Source organism: Dunckerocampus dactyliophorus, chromosome 13, assembly GCF_027744805.1.
Source record: "Dunckerocampus dactyliophorus isolate RoL2022-P2 chromosome 13, RoL_Ddac_1.1, whole genome shotgun sequence".
In the NCBI taxonomy this organism is placed as follows: domain Eukaryota; kingdom Metazoa; phylum Chordata; class Actinopteri; order Syngnathiformes; family Syngnathidae; genus Dunckerocampus; species Dunckerocampus dactyliophorus.
Genome location: NC_072831.1, coordinates 23654929 through 23674111, shown reverse-complemented (window position 1 = coordinate 23674111; position 19183 = coordinate 23654929). Strand labels below are relative to the sequence as shown.

Here is a 19183-nt window from a genome sequence, read left to right as displayed (position 1 = left end):
TAGTGGTCCAAGTAACTATCAAGTACTAATGCAATGTGTATACTGTAATAACATAGCATGCATTTACTCTTTTAATACTGCGCGTCCTGAAAATGTGTGAAACAGGAGGTAGATGTGCTCATCAGCAGGATCCTGTGGCGTACTTTGGAGAAAGTAAGTGTATGCTTTTTAACAATTGGCATGAAGTTCCTACAGGGGAGCTGATTGGCAGCGTCGCCTCTTGTCACGACTGTGTTGTCAATACAAGCTGTCACAAAGACGTCGTTATCAGTCGGGAGCTTCATTCCCCCAAAAAACTTGATATGCAAATATTCATATTTGAGAGAGATTGGCCTGGGGGGTGCTTTGTTTCCCAAACACACGGAGGCTTCAGAGACTCACTGCTGACAGCTCAAGTATGCAAATGTCCTCTCCACACAAAGACAACTGCAACCTGCCAACACGTATCGCCTCCCCCCCCACAAAAGCGCCTCTTGTGGACACATCCAAACAAAACGCATACACACACGGCCTGTTTCACTGACTGAAGAAGTTTTGAAGTGAAGTGGATAAAAAGTGTGTCACCTCAACTTCTTTCACGTGTGCTGCTTGAGATTCCGGCTCTTCAGTGGACCACAAATGAAGTCCAAATCTCGTGAGATGCAATTACGGAAGACTTCACGGAGGAGTGCAGACAACTCTACCGCAGTTACAAAGAAAAAAAACCACTGTGATGTTCTTTCTTCATTAAAGAGGATTTCCAGATCACCTCCATGCAAAGCACATGCTGTGGAAACAAAAGTGATGTTTTTTTGTTTTGTTTTGAGGGAGAGAATCTCTAGATGACCTGCAAGCATGGATGGCTTGCTGCTCTTAAAAAGTGAGAGACCTTGGCAGGATCTTACATCAGCATTTTTAGTTTTTCAAGTTGAGCGTCCTCATCAGCTTTGAGGCAGTCACTTGGCTGAGCTCAGGCATCACTGATTGGACCTGGATGATGTAGTTCATCCATCACATTTCAAATCTGTATAGATATCTTCTTACCCGGCCAAGCAGCGTATGGACCAAAGTATGTACAGTGCAGCATCAAGGTCATTATTGACTTCCAAGTTGGTGGATTTCCTATTGGAATGTAAAGTGAACTTATCATCCCAGGCTAAAAAACTAAACAAAAAAACAACCTTTACCCGCAGGGAACGCTTTATGTAACATGTTAACTATAAATAGAGTTTATAACCAAACCACTTTATAATTATGTCATATAAAACTAGAATTTGAAGAGACGCCTGACAAGAAGATGTTTGCAGAGAGATATGTTCTCAGAATTCCTGTCATTTTCATGTTAGTCCGTAGCAGTTACGCTTTCAGCTTCATGCTTTTATACACAACAACTGTATTGGTCGTGTAAGCCAGCTCTTCCACTCATGAACCGCTGCACACAAAAGGGTGACAATTTGTCAAAACATGCACCCCGACTGTGTTGCCTGTGCTATTACTTTTCTGACAAATACACCACGTGGCTGTTATTAAACCCCATAAATCAGATTGACTTCCACAGTTCAATGCGTTCTACAAAATGACCCGCTTGTAACTTTAGGGTGTTTAGCTGAATCTCCTTTAGGGGACCTACAAGCACATGTATGTAAAATTAGAGCAAGATTGGATGAAAAACATGGCCGCCATTAAGCAAAAGGTCCTTGCAGGTGCAGGTCCTTGCATTTGTCTAATGATTCTACAACTTCTAGGTTGTATGTATTACATGTATCCTAGCATGTCTTCCAATGCATTTGGAGCACAACCCATAGGGGATGCCTCAAAGGGGTGCTGCTCTATGGTTATCGTCACACTTTTCATCTGACAAAAAAGCGCCAAAGAAAGAGCAAAACACTTCATTGAAATGCTGACCTCACATTAGGTACGCACCGAAATGTTTTCGTTGAATACGACTACAACCTGCTTTTGAGTAATAGTTCAGCTTTATGGCAACAAGGTTACAAAGCGTGAATATCGCTGCTGTCCTCCAAAAACAGAACAACAATCCATCTCCATTTGGAGATAGATGCTTTCCATTGAACAGGACACATGATGTGCAGCCAGTATGATTTAATTGCCGTATTGTTCTTTTGCTGAGGTGTTACTTGGCAGTAACGCTAACAACTTCATCAAGAAAAACCACTACACTGCACAAACCGCAGTTTCCCCAGCAAAACTACGTTTTTCTAAAACCCCTTGAAAGTAGCCCCCCATACATTTGTCATGCGACATAAAAGATAAAGGGTAGTACAACATTTGCTGTTTTTAAGTCTCACGTTACAGTGGTCGACTTCTTTTCACATTTGTAACATGAACATGTTAAAAAGGGTGACTCGTCTTCAGCAGTCCTGCCTCTTCACCTCCCTGTACATCCCTGAAGCGTCATCAAAAATGAAGGTGAGCGTACGATTTATTGTTTAAGTCATTGTTGAACTTTTTTTATCCAGTAGTTAACTTTTTACACTCGTATGATAGCTAAGAATATTGAAAGGAGAGACTCGGGCTCAGCAGTCTTTGCTCTCCACTTGCCGATATGTCTGTCATGCATCATAAAATATAAAGGTTAATACATAATATATTGTTTTCACGTTTTGCTGTAGTTGTCGCATTAATTTTTTAAAAATAAATTATAGCTGTTTGTGGTTCAATACGGCCTATTATTAGTGGGAAAAAACAGTATATTTAAGCAAATTGTCCTTATTTTCGGTGTAAATTAAGCATTTTCAAGCATAAAAATAGCTAAATGGACTAGCTAAATAAACTAAAATACAAATACAAGGCAGAATAAGCATTCTAATTATGAATGTAGTGTTCTGCATCGGCCACAAGGTGTCAGTAATTGTCCGGTGAGACAATGTGATCACATCTGACAGATGTGATCGTCAGAGCAGGCATTTATTGCAAGTTTAAAGTATCTCACAATAATATTATGTCAACAATAATAATCATAATAATAATATCCACAAGCTAAGACTTAAATGTGAATGGCAGACGTTACTTCCTGTCCTCCTGCCACTAAGGTCCATTAGGGAACACATTTACTGTGACACACACAGGCAGGAGTTTTATTTAGATCTTAAATGGCTTATTTACTCTTATTATGTCTACTATATTGGGTAATACGAGTGTAAAGCCATTTACAAAACAGCCATGACAATACATTGATGAGAAAACAGCCACTGCAGGAAGTACGCTGTCCAGAAAAAAACAAGGAACTGCTCACGTGTGAGTCTGTGTCAGGGGTGTCCAAGCTTTTTTCACTGAGGGCCGCATACAGAAAAATCTAAGAATGCTGGGGGTCACTTTGATATTTTTATAAATGTTTTTATTTCATAAAAAAGGTTTAAAAAGAGCCCATTTACATACATTTAACGGCAAAACTCTTTCTTTACATTGTGCCTTTTTGCTAGTGTTTAATTTTATTTCTATATCATGCCGTGGGCCAATAATAAAAGATGAATGGGCTGTAAATGGCCCCCGGGTCTCACTTTGGACGCCCCTGGTGTTTGTTATCTTATTTATGCCTAATATGTCGTATTTTCTCTGATCATGTCTGCTATAATCTATAATGTAGCATATGTACTACTATAATGTAAAGGTGACTATAGGGGTGTTATTTCATGTCTTGAGGGCTCTAATAATGTTAGGTTAGTTTTAGGTGTTCTATGCCATAGCTATGAAAATATTCCATTTATTAATATTGACTTCTACTTGGTGGACATTCACTTATACACCAATTAACGGCAATAAGCGAGGGACGACTGTACAGTGTTTGATTTGTATGGCAGTCAAGAATGTTATAATGACTTATTTTAGATTTTATTTAAGATTTTATGGTCGCAACAGTTTGACCCTGGAACTGATCAAAAATAAATCAGGTTTATGGTAAATACAAACAGACCGGAACGGACTGTGTTCGCCCTTTGAGGCTTCTGTAACAACTCAAATGCAAATGCGCCTACATGCAAACAAGCGTTTAAATGCTAAAGACGCTCACTCCACAAACAATTGCTCTTGCGACATTTCAGTGTATGATAAACAATGCAGCTAAAATGCGTGGACCCACAGTCAATTAATATTGATGATCCTAACGTTGTCTTTAATGGATGATGGGCCATGCTGGGAGACCCCAGAGATTAAACAGAGCCGCTGAGCTTTTATAACTAAGCACACAAATAACTGTGATTGACTATGTCAGGCTATGTGGATTACTACAGCTGGCCACACGCTGGTAATCGTCATTCATCATAAGATGTGATAGTATTGATGAAAGAGTCAATTGCGCAATGGCTATGTATAGTTTGAAGTATATACTATACTATATATCATATATAGTATAAAAAATAATGACAAAATGTCTTTAAAATGCTTATTTTCTTTGCCTTTTTTTCCCTTGACCAAACCATTGATCACAAGTCAGCGTGGAGCATGAGGATGATGAAAAAGAGCTAAAGGTTCACTTTGTCTTCTGCAGACAACTCAAACCTCCCTTCTCTTTGTTTTGTGGCATCCGCATGCATATCATGTTTTTTTTTGCACATAATTCAAACATGCTTCCCTGCACAATGCGGCACAGGACAGTGCTTCCCCCAATGAGGTGAACAGTAATCTTATTAGGAGTGAAACTTTGATTTCCTGCCAGATGCCCAGCACCGGTTAGTTACCCGGCCCTGCCAAAGACTCTTAGGAGGATTACTGGGGAAAACAATTACTTTCAGCACCACTGACAGCTCCTTTACAACCTACGTGCTTCTGGATATTTGTGTGCGAAATACAATAGCTCGGCCATTTTATTATTGCTCATGTGCATTGCATTTATAATTCAAATTGTTGTTGTTGAAGTTGTAGCTCTCCAGGCCCATGTGATTGCATCAAAACTTACCCTGGAATTTTTCCTATCCCCTATTAATTGACAGGGATTCTCTTTTATAGCGTTTTTATCTGACTGCGGTGCATTGTGTTTTTAGTTATCAAAGTCGTCTACTGTGTTTAATATCTGTGCAGCTTTCCTGTGCCAGATCACTCTTGTAAAAGACATTTCAGTCAGGATTTCACTTGGTTAGATAATGGATACATTTAAAAAAAAAAAAAACAAACAAGTAAAATAAATTCAAAGTCGTACAATCTGGAGTTAAAACCATCATCATGTGTAATTCCCCTGGGACTTTAGCTCAGGGAATATCAGAAAGTTTGTGTGCCTTTTTTGTGTTATTTCTGTGATGTGAGCATACAGGCAGAAGCACACCATTAACCTAAAAAGAGGAAAACTGTATTGATAAACAGTAGAACCAGAAATGGAACTTATTGCGTAGGAAAATAGGAAAAGCCTGGCTGCTCAGTACAGTATGAGCCATACGATTAAGTATCATATACTGTACAGTCAAACTTTGGTTTTCGTACATCCCAGTTTTCGTGGAAAATATTCGTCAAAATTTTGCCTCAGTTTTTGTGCACTGTCTTAGTTTTGGTAGAATATTGCACGTAACAATCTAATCGGTTTGCCCTGTACTGTATCGTTCCACAAATTCAAGTGCCCAAACAACACATTGCTGATTCAGTGTCCATGCATTTTTTTATTCAGTGTGACTGTTAAATAACCCGCCATGGGGCCAAAGAAAGTTGTGACTGCCAGCAATTAAGTAAGAAACACTACTCTATATTCTGTACTGCTTGTACTCACTAGGGTTTGGGATATACAAAGAGTGAGTCGTTCTTCTAATGTTAAAATGATACTCAAAACATTGCATGAACAGTCAATTTTGGACCTTCATTCACCTTACCTGATTTCTTTCGGGATCATTGTTTTGATATATTAATATTACTTCATATTATAATGTTATTATTATGAATTAAAAAAAATAATGCCTTTTTTCTGTAATATTTCAACTTTATGCAACTAAAAGGACATTATTTTTCTTCAATATTACAACGTTATTCTTGTAAAATTATGCCTATTTCCTCTTAGATTACAACTTTTTTCTTTGTAAAATTACTGCGGATTTTTTTTCTCCATTTTTGCTGTTGTTGGTTTTCTTGTTAAAATATATTTTTAGAATGTGCCGCGGGCCGCAAATGACCCCCAGGTCACACTTTGGACACTCCTGATGCAAAATGATACTTTTAACATTGCATGTACATTTTGGACTTTAGGATTTGTTATGGGAAAATTGTTTTGAAAGTAGAACAAGCGCCACGGGAAAGATTGTGTTCAACTTTGGGGGTCACTGATAATCATTTTTATCATTGTCAGCTGTTGAACTTTTCCATAGTTGAACTAATGTTGTGTTATGTATCAATGTAAATCCACAGCAACGTTACTTTACGGCAGATACAGTCATTTATAGAGTCTGACAGAGGAATGAACTGTAGAATGATGATCTTGACACTTCAGGCTACATTTGCGCTGCGCTGGTTATATTTCATCAGCGTAGCGTCATAATCCATCTTCATCTCGATCTGAATCCTTGCAGTGTCATCACAAATGTTTTTTGTCACCTTCTTGCAGAAAGTGTTGTAGCTCTCAGTTGACCTTGTCCACACTCTCTCTTAGTCCTCCGTGAACTCTTTTAATTACGCCTCTGATTTGATCGTGTCTTTGTTGAGGCCGTCTTCTACAAAGGAACATGTTCCCTCGCTATTGAAATGCCTCTGCATGACGCCACATCAAACAAAACGGCAATGGCAATGAGGGAGAAGAAGGGAAAAAACGCAACGCTGCTCCTCGATGTGCTCTGACAGGCGCTTTGAAAAGATGACAGTTTTCACCTGACTAGAATGTAATTATGTGTGTGTGACAGTGTGAGATGCTTTTCTTCTTGTCGAAACTAAAAAGGTGGCTTCAGAATATCACAAATCACAGTCTGAAAATAGGACTTTTTGTACTTTTCCATTGAGTACTTTTCCATTTAAACTGGAATCTTAAAGGCACTATTGCACTGAGCAGCCAGGACAGAAGTGCTCCAGTTCCATTTACTGTTGTATGGTTAGCATTACATTATCCCTCATTGCCATCACTGGTAACTATTGTGGGACAACTCCAATCTTCATAAAGGAAAAGTAGTAGAATCAAGATTTTATATGGCGTCCCCCTCCAGAGTTGATTTACATACGCTTACTAAAGAAATCAAAAGGCAATGTTTTTAACGTTGGCTTTAATTTGTAAGATAATCTATCACCCAATTTACATGGCTAACAAATTACAAATACTGTAAATACAAAAAAAAGTCTGAAATGCACTTCCCACAAAATAAAAATATTGTAAAAAAGTGAATAAATGATAATAGTAATCAATTATCAATACAACAATCAACAACAAATTAGCTACACAGACTACACACAGTGACTTTTTATACTGTATACACACAACCTACAAAAGCAATATGAAATACCTATATGCAATGGAACCTTGGTTAGCGTCATTAATCCGTTCCAGACAGTCGGACTGTAACCGAAACGTACTCTAACCAAATACAATTTTCCCATACAAAATAATGTACGTCCAACTGATGTGTTCCAGAAAGCCAAAAATGTTAACACAAAGCACATTGCACGTTTTTCTTTTTTGCCATTTTATAGTTTGGAATTCATATTTCTTGAATTCAGTAGTACTTCTCTTCTCAAATCTCTGCTTTTCTTTCGAATATGGCTGCAAAATAACCCAAAATGGAGCCAAAGAAATTTGCAGATGCCAGCATGTTGATAAAGAAGGCGAGAAACACAATTTAATTCAAGAAATAACTCATAGCAAAACACAAAGATGGTGTTCGTGCTGATCTCGCTGCCACATCGTGTGTTTGAAACAATCACGTCTTCAGTGAAGGTAAATGTAACCTTAAATGTTCATTTATCCCTTTCATTCGTCATTTATATGCATTTCGAATAGTAAAACTATAACAATGTGTTCTGTGTTAACATTTGTAAGGCTTGTGGCGTAACTGTGTTCGTTAGCAAAGAACTACTGTCCATCGCTGATGACATCATAGACAGGTGACAGAGCTGACTCCCGGTTCCTGTTTTCATGTATTAGCAAGCTGCCAACAAAGACGTTTGACGATAAACTATACATTAGGAACACAGCTACAGTCACGAAGTGTATTAATAACTCGACAAGACGCGTGCCATATTGTTAGCTAACTGGAACGTGAACGCAAACTTTTGTTGTAAATTTTACAACGTTAACAAAAAACACGGAAATGACTTATTATTTGTTATCATTTGTAGTACAGTCGTCCCTCGTTTATTGCGGTTAATTGGTTTCAGGCTCGGCCGCGATAAGTGAATTTCCGCTCAGTATTAATAAATGGAATTTTTTCGTAGTTATGCCATAGAAAACCTGTTTAATATCTTCAAAATACATTTTTACCATTATTAGAGCACTATAGACATGAACTAACACCCATATAGTCACCTTTATAGTCGATATAATCACAGAAAATAAGACATAGTAGACATAAGTAGCGGCCATTGTCTTATCATTGTTTTGTAATGACGGCTTTAAATGGCTGGCTCTGAGTAGAGTTAAGCTGCAATGCAAATACGCGTTTACATGACAAAAGGGCAAATCCAACTCATCCATGTTACTTTTCCAACAACCCTTTACCACGTCGGACTCTATCGATTTTATACATGAAAGCGAGCCGTCCCCTTTAGCCTGTTTAGCTTGTCGTGGGTCAATATTCCCGTGACCGACCGACGGCTTGCTAATCATTTCCCGCAGTCCTTTTTCCATTAAGGTGTGTGGCGGGCCGAAAATCCCCCCGCAGATCAAACTTGTGATGAGATTACGATCCACTTTAATCAAGACGCTAAAGTCACACGGGTGGACCTCGCTTGTATGGCTGGCTCATCATTTGCACTGATAGCTTCTAAAGCTCTTGGGGTGGGCTGGGGTCAGACTCCCGAGCTGATGTGATTGGACGGCTGCAGCTGAGGTTAGCAGAGCGGCTGTTAGCCATAATAGTTTTCTAACAGGAGCGCATGGCAGGTTTAAGACCAATGACTATGAACATTGTGTCACTATAACCCCGATATCCTTAATCATGTTATTATCTCGAAAGGAATGAGAAAGGCTCTTGTGTTTTCGGAGGTGACCAATTTGGTGCAATTAGATTACATTGAACACATAGGCATTTATTAGGAGTCATTTCCACCATTGCTTTATTTCTTTATGTTCAGAAACAATACAGTCGTGATGTGTCAGTCACGAACGAAACGGCTCTTTGAAGTGAACGAGCCGTGGGTTTTTTTCTCAACTTTTTTTCTGTTAAAGCCGCATGTGAAACAAAAAAGGAAACTAAAGTTGAGGCACTTCCAGCAAAAGCTGTTACTCAGATGCCGCTTTTTCTTTTGCACATTTTCATTTATATTTCATTGTGTAATGTTTTGTTGATGTTGTGTTGTTTCACTGCAAATAGTTGGAAATGCACAAATAACACGCAGTCAGATTGGACCTTTTTGTGTAATTGAGATGGGTTTTTTTTGTGTTTTATTTTTTTTGTAGCAAGCTGTTAAATAATAAACATTTGATATAATTATATTTTTGCATTAGAAACTTATTTTACACGTACTTTGGTAATACATAACTTTAAGACACAAAAAGAAGCAGAGCCATTTGGGAGCCAAAAGAACTGACGCCCTTAAAATTACAGGCTAAAGCGGTCTTTGCACTCGCAGGCCTTTTGCCTCCGCATTGTCCCGCAATTTGCCACGTGTGTCATTTATGTATGTATTTATGGCCCACCGGAAAAGCATGAAGACTAGTTTGCACGCTGTTTGCGTTCTGTTTACACATAAATTACGCACTTGGCAGGGAATGTGTGACCGAAAATGGTGCGCATTGGCACAAAACGACCACGCTCCCGCATGACTTCTTTACACCTTGTCAAGTACTACTTACGTCTAGTGCGCAATAGTACACGCAACAAGCATTGTTCCCACATGGCTACGCGTTTTCACCACCACTTCTCGCATTTAGTCCTGCTGCGTCCCGCGTGACGCCACACAACAGCAGGCATCACCCCGAGCTCCGTTAATTCCTCTATTGCAAAATGTTGAACTCCAGAGAAGCTGTCATTGAAAAAAATCATTCAAAAAAGAAAGGTAAGTCTATATTATCTCACAGCTGCAGAAAGACAATGCACAAAGAGCAAGAAGGAGGCATAAACTAGAAAAAAGAAAGCATGGACAGTGTGCGGAATAAAAGACATTATGATCACTTATTAACAAAAATTCACAAATGAGACACAAATGACTTGCTCCAAGAAGTGGTGGAAAAGTTAACCCATTTGTGTGAATGAGACACGCTTTGATACGCACCGCCTGCATTGTTTAGACATACTGTAGGTTGCGGTGCATTCACGGAAATTGTGCACGCCACAAATTTGGAACATTTAAATTTTTTAATGTGCACTTTTACACATACTTCACACCTGTTTATGACCAATTTACTCACTGGCATGCAAAATTGCATACCACTGCCGAGACAAAATGCGTGCAAGAGAAAACTAGGCAGCCCTCTTGGTGGCCATAGTCATTATTTCTACAACCAAAGAGGAAAGCCTTGTAGGCTGAACTAGACAAGAGTCTTTCACACAGCGATACCGCTACACTAGATCCGTAACAGAAGATCCCACATTTACAGTGGGGTTTACATCTGTGCATTCCACACAGAACTCAGCAAAGCGGGACATTAATGCAACGAGGGATGTGGAATCTTGTCTGATAATTGTCTCAACACCTTTGTGTGGTGTGAGGTGTAAAATGCTTGTAGGACAGTGACAATTAGACGATTTAAGAGAATCTTGGCTGATAAACTTCACATCTGGCATTGTGGGATATGCTTTTCCACAGGTGCTGTCCTGCCTCGGTTACGGCTGCGATACTTGCTTCTAAGTCGAAAAATCAGTGAGTCAACCCCCTCCCCCCAACCACCCTGTTCCCCTGCTTTTTTCCGCGTCTCTGTTCTGTACAAACACACGTTCTGTATAAAGAAATGGCTTTAAGGAAATTAAACACCGGGATGCATGTTTATACCTTAACCCCAAAGAGCAAAAAAAACCGTGTCTACAAAAACATCAGTAGAGAGTTGAACCTCAGCCAAGGCTGAACTTCTTACAGATTGAAAAAAGAAAGCACAATGTTTGTTTGACCATCCATTTGTTAGGGTGCCCTCGCATGGTATGTATTCCGCATACAAATCCGCTTTTTGTAACTGATTATGATTTTTTCTTCTAAAACAATACAGCCTCATTAATTCTGTTGGCTTTAACAGGCTTTATATTGGCTGTCTGTGTTTAACAACTGGGGAGAAACGAGAATACATCGCACAAAAAGCCGAGTTGATGGCTTGACTCCAAACTGCAGGACTTGATGCAGCGGAATAAAAGTGCGCTACCGGAGGTCAGTCTTTGGGTCATAAAATGTTTAGTTCTGATTAGTGTGGGTGGGAACACTGCGGTTCACACATCCGCATGACCTTCTTGCATCTTTTATGAGAGACTCAGTGAGAACTGTGGCACTTACAGAGGCTATGAGGATTATACACTTTTTGTTAAATGTAAACACAAACAGCCTCAATGCTGCTCACATAATCTCTACTCATACATTTTACATAAGTAAAAACACTAAGTATTATGTTTGCATAAAAATATCCTACACTTAATGCTTAAGCTAGACCAGTCAGGCTGCGTCGTATACTATATAACACCTGTAAAGTTAAGATTTGTTATTTTATTTTTCAAATTTTCTGTCACCGCTGTGACGAATTAGTGATAGTGATGGCAGCGCCAACTGCAAAATCTACATGAAGTTAAATGAAGGACTGGAGCAAGACAAAAGTATAAAAAAAATAAAATAAATGGAATTAAAAAACAACAGCAGCATGATTCCTTTGCATGATTTCATTGTGTTGCAAATGTTGCGCTGAGCCGAGTTAAGCCAAACATTTTATTCGCTTCTTCTTCATTGGTGCTCGCTCGCTTCTTATCCGTTGTGGTTTGCGGACATTTCTTCCGGTCGGCGGACTGGGCCTTGAAACATTGAATCGAAATTTAAAAAATGGAACAATCCTGTGAGAATCAGATTAGTCCTGGTTCCCATCGAGGCTCGAGACTCGATGCCCAACCCTCGTCACATGCACACTAATTGTCACTAATCTGCACTAACTCAAAACATTATGTATGGAACTGCAAATGTACATTCATACCATACACACAAAGGGACACCAGGTATTCCTCTTGGGTTTGGAAACATTGGAACAAAGGCCTGTACTTATTCTAATTACTCTGGACAGCAATGATTATACGTGTGTTTTGTGTTGTGTTTTTGTAGTGTACTTCTACATATAGCGATATGGACCTGTGTGTGGACCTGTGCAATAGAGTCTCCTATAGCGACCACCAGGTATGTAAACTGCTTGTATTCCTATGTTGACAAATATGTCAAAACTCTGCCAGAACGCCAGAACTCTGTGTTATATTCACACTACTAATGGGCCTACACACACAAATAAACTTGTTTACCACCAACATTATAACTTCTAAGCATTACTGATAAGCACATCAGCAACCCCATAGCTGTCCAAGATGCCATTGTGAATTTTATAACCTGTTTTTTGGAATGATTGGCCACTGATATGTTCCTGTAGTCTCTGCACGGAAACATATAAACAATAATTGCACCAAATAAAATATACATGGGTGGGGAGCGTGAATGCTATCAATTAACTAACAAGGCCAACATTGTCCATCAACATTATCATGGGTCCCACACATGCTTGAGCCCCCAAAAAATGCCCCCAAAGTGTGGGTTTAAGGAACAAAAACAAACACGATCTCTTACCGTCCTGTGCATCTTGTCCTCCAAATCCTGATTGATCCTCTGCAGCGCTGCGTAGCTACTCTGGATCCTAAACAAACAAACGCACAAAACAATGGCTTTACATTCAAATTCAAAGCACAGCATATGATATATGGATATCTAATAGCATGGTTTGTCCACACAAATAACCTAGTGATAATCTGCATATACAGTATATTTTCTACAAAGGGGTAAACTTCAATTGCAGAGTCGTGGGGATCTCTATGGAGAGGATTTGCAGGATATTTTGCGTATTGACTCAGATTTGAATATAAATCTGCTGAGATGAAACAGAATGGAAGAGCTTGATGGTTTGTTCAAGTGCAACTGGAGGAAGAATTATGTGTAAATATTTTATGATCAGACATCAGCAAGCTCGTGCAGAGCAGCTGTTTTTCTTTACTACTGTCTTTAAAACGTCCTATTTTTGTCTCCTTTTATTTCTGTCAGCTCCGATGCTCTTTAGTAGGACGCGTTAGCGGCCTTAAAGGAAGACAGGGTATGTGTTAACTTCCTCACAACGTGGTGTTCTTCTTTCACCCCCTCATCCCTCCTTTTAGGTTTATGAGTCCATGAATCAAGACGTAGGCAAGCGCGAAGACAAACGATGATATAATGACATGAGAGAGGTTTGAGAGGCTAAAGAAGGTGAATAAATGAACACAAAGGAGCGGCGGCGGGGAGGAATTGTCATTCCTAAATTGATGGAGATCAAACAAGTGCAGTGAGAGCGGCCATTACCACACTGAGTCTGCATTAAGAGGAAGAACTGTTCCTACTCATGCGGCTCTCGAGTGCTCCTTGTTGATGGAAGATTAAACAGCAAATGACGATACCATCATGTTGCTAAATTTAACTTATAGCCAGAGGGCAACTCTTTTATCCATACATCCTTTCATTTAGGAGTGGAAAATATCAAAGTCCCCAAGCACACTTAGCAAGAGGCTGATGTACTGTGGAACACAATTGGTTCTGAAATGCTGGCTGACCTGCAATTTGTTCCTATTCCGAAAGTGTCCCCAACGCCGACCAAAAAGTGCAAATGTTTCAATGTAAAATGTGAAAGCATAATTCAAAGTAAAAACTAGAAAAACACTCGGACAGCGCAGACCTCCACCGAGTGCCGTAATCCCCCATAACGTGATTTCCACCATAAATATTAGTCCTACCTTTATTTTATCTACACACTTAGATTCCTTGACCGTGAAAACAAACCACTAGCAATGGATTCATAATTGTATCAATATTAGTTCAGTAGTTATTCACAAAAATCAAATTTTCTGTCATGGCTGTTTTCTTCTGGATCTAGCTCCATAGCTTTTGAAGATACAACAAATCCGTTGGCACACTCCAGATTCCACAGTGTCTTGACTATATACAGTATAATGGTGTTTGTTGCATGTTTATAGCTTCTTTTGCTGTCTTCCTATGATGAAAATCCCAAAGGTCCCCTATTTTTTCATATTCTGGATAATAGTATCCGGAATTTTTTCATTATCTAGATCAGTTTTTTGATATTTTGTAAAACCTGTTGGAAATTTGTACTGTATTTTTTTTTCCAAGTGCTCTGACTATTTCTTGTTATATGCAGGTATATGCACAAATGCCGAAAATGTTCCTATATCACAATGTTAAAGAATCCTTTTAAAAATTTGAATCCAGACGGTGATCCGGATCACCCCCAAAATGTTATCAGTTCTTCCATATCCCGTTTCCGACAATTCCTGAAACTTCATCCACATCCGTTCAGAACTTTTCAAGTTATTTTGAACACAAACAAACAGATAAACGCCAGCAAAAACTTGGCGGAGGTAACAAAATACAATACCGTAACTTTGATAAATTAAGACGTTTTACCACATTCAATGTGAATTACCTCCCATCTGTCTTCTGCATAAATAAGATGTAAGGTTAATCTGTAAGCGCTAGCTCAACTTAGCCTACTGACCTAAAAGTCGCATTTACTTCATTTTAATTTTGGCTCCATCAACTTCTATGGGGGGTTTTATTGAAATAAAAATGAAGCCAATTAAATTGATAATTAATTCACAAATTCAATTATTAGAAATTGTTCATTGATTATGTAAATTGCAAAATATAATCTTTAAAATAAATGATATTGTACCTGTTTATATTTAACATTCAAATATATACAAATATCACAGTAATTGATATAGGAATTATTTATTCACTGAGTGTTTCACATACTTCATAACCGTTTCATTTATTTTGGTGGCAGGTAAAGTTGTTAGGGTCGGTCTTAAGTTTCCATACATAGGAGAAATAATCATTCATGTTGGACGACCATTTTTTTAATATGTTATGATTACCATTGTTTTGAAAACACATATTAATACGCGTTTCCCACTGTTGAACTTGCATTAGCACAGTTGAACTTATGCTTGAAATGGTGTTGGTGACAGATAAGGCTATCTGAAACATAAAAATATGTACACGACTGTATATACTGTACTTTCCTATTTATGAAAGCCTATGGCCACCCTGTAGTTATTTCATGGCATTTTCTTTCAAGGTGCTACAAGTTATTGAAAAGTGTGTCGAAAAATTCCATGGAATGCAACATAAAGTCAATGCATTTTCCAAATCACCCACCAAAGAAGTGGTGGGTGAGATCAGTGATCTGATTGGTTGAACTGTAGGAAGTGGCAGTATTATGACCGATTTGTTACGTGAACTATATAATTGGTTCTGAAGTAAATAATGAATAAATAGCTTCAATTTAGTATTTATCTAGGATTATTTTTCACAATTTGATTTATTCATTAATATTTGAATGATCTTTTTGGGTATTTATTTAATTTTGACCAAAAAGACTATAGAATAGCAGACGTCTTGACCCTCCGTACACAGGGGCGCCATATAGTGGGGAAAAGTTAGGACAATTCCAAGGGCCTCTGACTGATAGGAAAATAAAACCCAAAAATAATGGTGACAGCTGTCCAAGGGGGCCCAATGTGATTTATTTTTGTGGCCCTGAATTCCTGGCGGCTCCCCTGCACACACCTGCGCAGTTTTTCCGTGAACTTCTCCAGTTCCTCCTGAGCCCGCCGCAACTCCGTCTCCAGGTACTGGCGGGTGGAGTCAAACTCGGTCTCCACCATCTCTAGCTTGTGTGTGGTGTAGGACAGGCGCTTGCGTAGGTCCTCCTTGTGGTCGTGAAAAGAGCTGAGAAATGAAGAGAGCGGCGTTAGGATAAGGAGGCGCTCACAAAGCGGATTGCTTTGTTGGCAAACTCACATTCATTGAGCCAAGCAGTGAGGTAGGGGGGCATGAAGGTGAGTGAAGAAAGTGTGTGGAAGAAAGGGGTGTAATTTACTTTGGAAGTGAGAGGGGTCCCAGGCAGTAGATGGATGGAGGAGGAATACTAATCAGTTTTGCTCCCATTCACAGAAGGGCTGGGAATCAAGCTCCCAATGGTGCAATGGTGAATCCCATTTCAACAAGCTCCTCCTGTTGGATCGCTTAGAGAAAATACACTCGTTTGACTGTGGGAGAGGAAGGAGTGGCCACCAACGTAAGAGGATTACATTCACCAACAGCAATGTGCACTGGATTGTTCATCAGGTACACTAGCATAAGTCAATACGATAGCTGTTTCAACCATTGTGCCTTCACAAACATAATCATTCTCAGTTTTGAGGTGTTGGCTTAAATATATATTTGCTATTACGGTAATCATACTGTCTTAGGAACTGTTTTGTTGGCCTAAGAGAAGAAACAACATATTATAGGAACCCACTGTATTCAATAAATTGTCTTCTCTTGCATGCTGAACCAGATTTCCATCTGTCATTAACCATTAGGATTACATATTTTGAAATTGTTAAAAAACATGTATTCATTTTTTTATATTATTTTTAAAAATATGTGTGATTATTTAATTTGTTAATACTATTTTTAATAATTTCTTTATTTAAGTTGTTGTTGGCCGTCCTAAACAACCACAGTTAAATCAGTGATTGAAATGAAAAAAATCTTATTGCAGTCGTCCCTCGCTACATTGCGGTTCGAACATCGCACCCTCACTCGGTCGCGGTTTTTCAAAAATTAATTAATATATGATCGCTGTTTTGGCCTATTAGTAGTAAAAAAAAAAAAAGCACAATTAAGCAAATTCGAAGCATGAAAATGACTAAACGAACAAAAATACAAATCTAAGGCATTCAAAAGGCGTGATGTGAAGTGTAATGCAGTATCTGTGACTTGTCGTGTGCACCTTTTAAGAAGTGGGGCCTGGGAAGTGACGTGTGTGGCGTCAGCTAGCTAGAGTTGACTGTTAGCTGAGTGCTAGCAGCAGCTTAGCAGTATAGAGAGTGGCCGACAGCAGCTCCTGTGTGAATGGTCATTGCATGTGTTCTCTGCTTGTTCATAACGTGATTGAAGTGCATCGTGAGTTTCTCCTTAACCACAAACAGCACTAGTAGAGTAGTATTCCACGCTGGCTTCAGTAACGTTACACTGATGAGACAATTGCCACCAGGCAGTATGCTGTCAATGCTAATGCGTGAGTCTTATCTTATCTATTTTCTATTATTATGTCTATATTTTGGGTCATTCAAGAGTAAAGGTGACTATAGAGGTGTTATTTCATGTCTAGAGGTCTGTAATAAATGTAAAAAGCTTATTTCAAAAGTCATAAACAGGTTTTCTATGCTCTAGCTACGAAAATATTCCATTTATTAATATTGAGTCCTACTTTGTGTAAATTCACTTATTGCGGTCCAGCCTGGAATCAATTAACCGCGATAAACGAATGTATACTTATTATCTAATTTGGATATCAGTTGGGAGAAGTCATGTTTCTGACAGTGAGGCGTTCAGGGTCCATTTTGAACACCAACTAAATTGGCCAAATGATGGTTCCTTGGCAATAAAGAGGGACTAAAACAGACCAAAAAGTGATCAAGTGACCAGAATGTCAGGGCTTTCACTTTCAACCCGTCATATTTATTCGACGATGCCACAAAAGGAAAAGCTCTCAGCTGTCTCAGCAGCTGCGAGTGATGTTCAGGGCCCCCCCTCCTCGTGTAGTTTAATTTAGTTTAATTAAGTCAGAGCAAGCGCCCTTTGACGTTTGTGTTTCTTGATTGGCAGGTGTGTGTGTGTGTGTGTGTGTGTGTGTGTGTGTGTGTGTGTGAGACGATGGCAGAGTGTTGTGCAGCGCGGTTGGCGGACTGACACATGACGAGAGGAAAGGATGAAAAATGGCTATGAAAAGATGCCACATTAGGTCCGAATGGCTTTTTAATGGTTGCCACCTCCTGCTGTGAATTCATTCCCATTAGTCCAAATGAATGAAATGGATTCTCCAGTAATGAGGCAGATGGGGGTTTTATTGCCACTTGTCTTACCTTCTTTTTTGATGTTTGCAACCATTTCTTTGGCTTTTCAGGGCTGTTTTGCCAATGTATATCTTTTTCATATTTTTCTGACTGCAGCGGCACGCATGTGTCAGATTGTTGTTGATTGTTGCTGCTGTTTCTGCTGCTGCTCGGCTCAATGTCAGATGCCAAGATTAAACTCTAGCCGTAAACCAAATCTCCTAAGTTTGGCCTGGCGAGGGCAGATAGGAGTTGGCTATCTGCGATGACCCTGGCGAGAGAGCAGAGAGGGAAAGAGAAAAAGAAACAGCTTTTCAAGTCGCACTCATTTGGCCGCATATTTTGTTCTGTTGACTTGGCAGAAAATGAGATTTTTTTTCTGTGTGCTTTAGGATAACCAGCAGCGGGTAGAATTAAAGTCTCTAAACCGATACGATGAAACACTTCTTGTAATACTTCCCATTGAGGGGCTTCACTCTTTAATCCAAAATGAGAGTAGACTTCCTCCAAGGGTAAAATGGGGGGGTTGTCATTTTACAAGAATGAAGTCGAAATATTTCAAGAAAAAAAGTCAGAACTTTCACGAGAACGGAGCAACTTTTTTGCAAGAATAAAGTTGTCACACTACGACAAAAAACCCCAAATTCCAAGAATTGCGATACAGTATTAAGACGAAAAAAATTGCAATGTTACAAGATAAAGGAAAAAAAAGAAAAAAAAATCACATTTTTTAATGAAAATATTGCAAAAATGTAACAAGAATGAAATTGTAAGAGTACAATTAAAAAGTTGCAATTTTCACTACAATACAGCGAAATTTTACAAACATAAAAAGGAAATATTATTATAAAGTTGTAATTTTTACTAGAATGCAGTGAAAATTTTTAAAAGAAAATAGTGGTAATATTACGACAATAAAAGTCACAATGTTTATGAGAAAACAGCAAACATTTTACGAGAATAAAATCGTAATG

The 19183-nt window shown here is 38.9% G+C and overlaps 1 protein-coding gene across 2 annotated transcripts in view; it reads right to left on the bottom strand.

The window, feature by feature from the left end:
* Nucleotides 1–19183, bottom strand: part of LOC129192154 (uncharacterized) — a 58661-nt gene that overhangs the window by 16531 nt on the left and 22947 nt on the right. For both annotated transcript variants that reach the window (XM_054795822.1, XM_054795823.1), the window contains 2 exons: nucleotides 15892–16053; nucleotides 12850–12916 (listed from right to left, as the gene is read on the bottom strand). In XM_054795822.1, the coding sequence (XP_054651797.1) occupies nucleotides 12850–12916; nucleotides 15892–16053 (229 nt within the window). The remainder of the gene's footprint in view (nucleotides 1–12849; nucleotides 12917–15891; nucleotides 16054–19183) is intronic.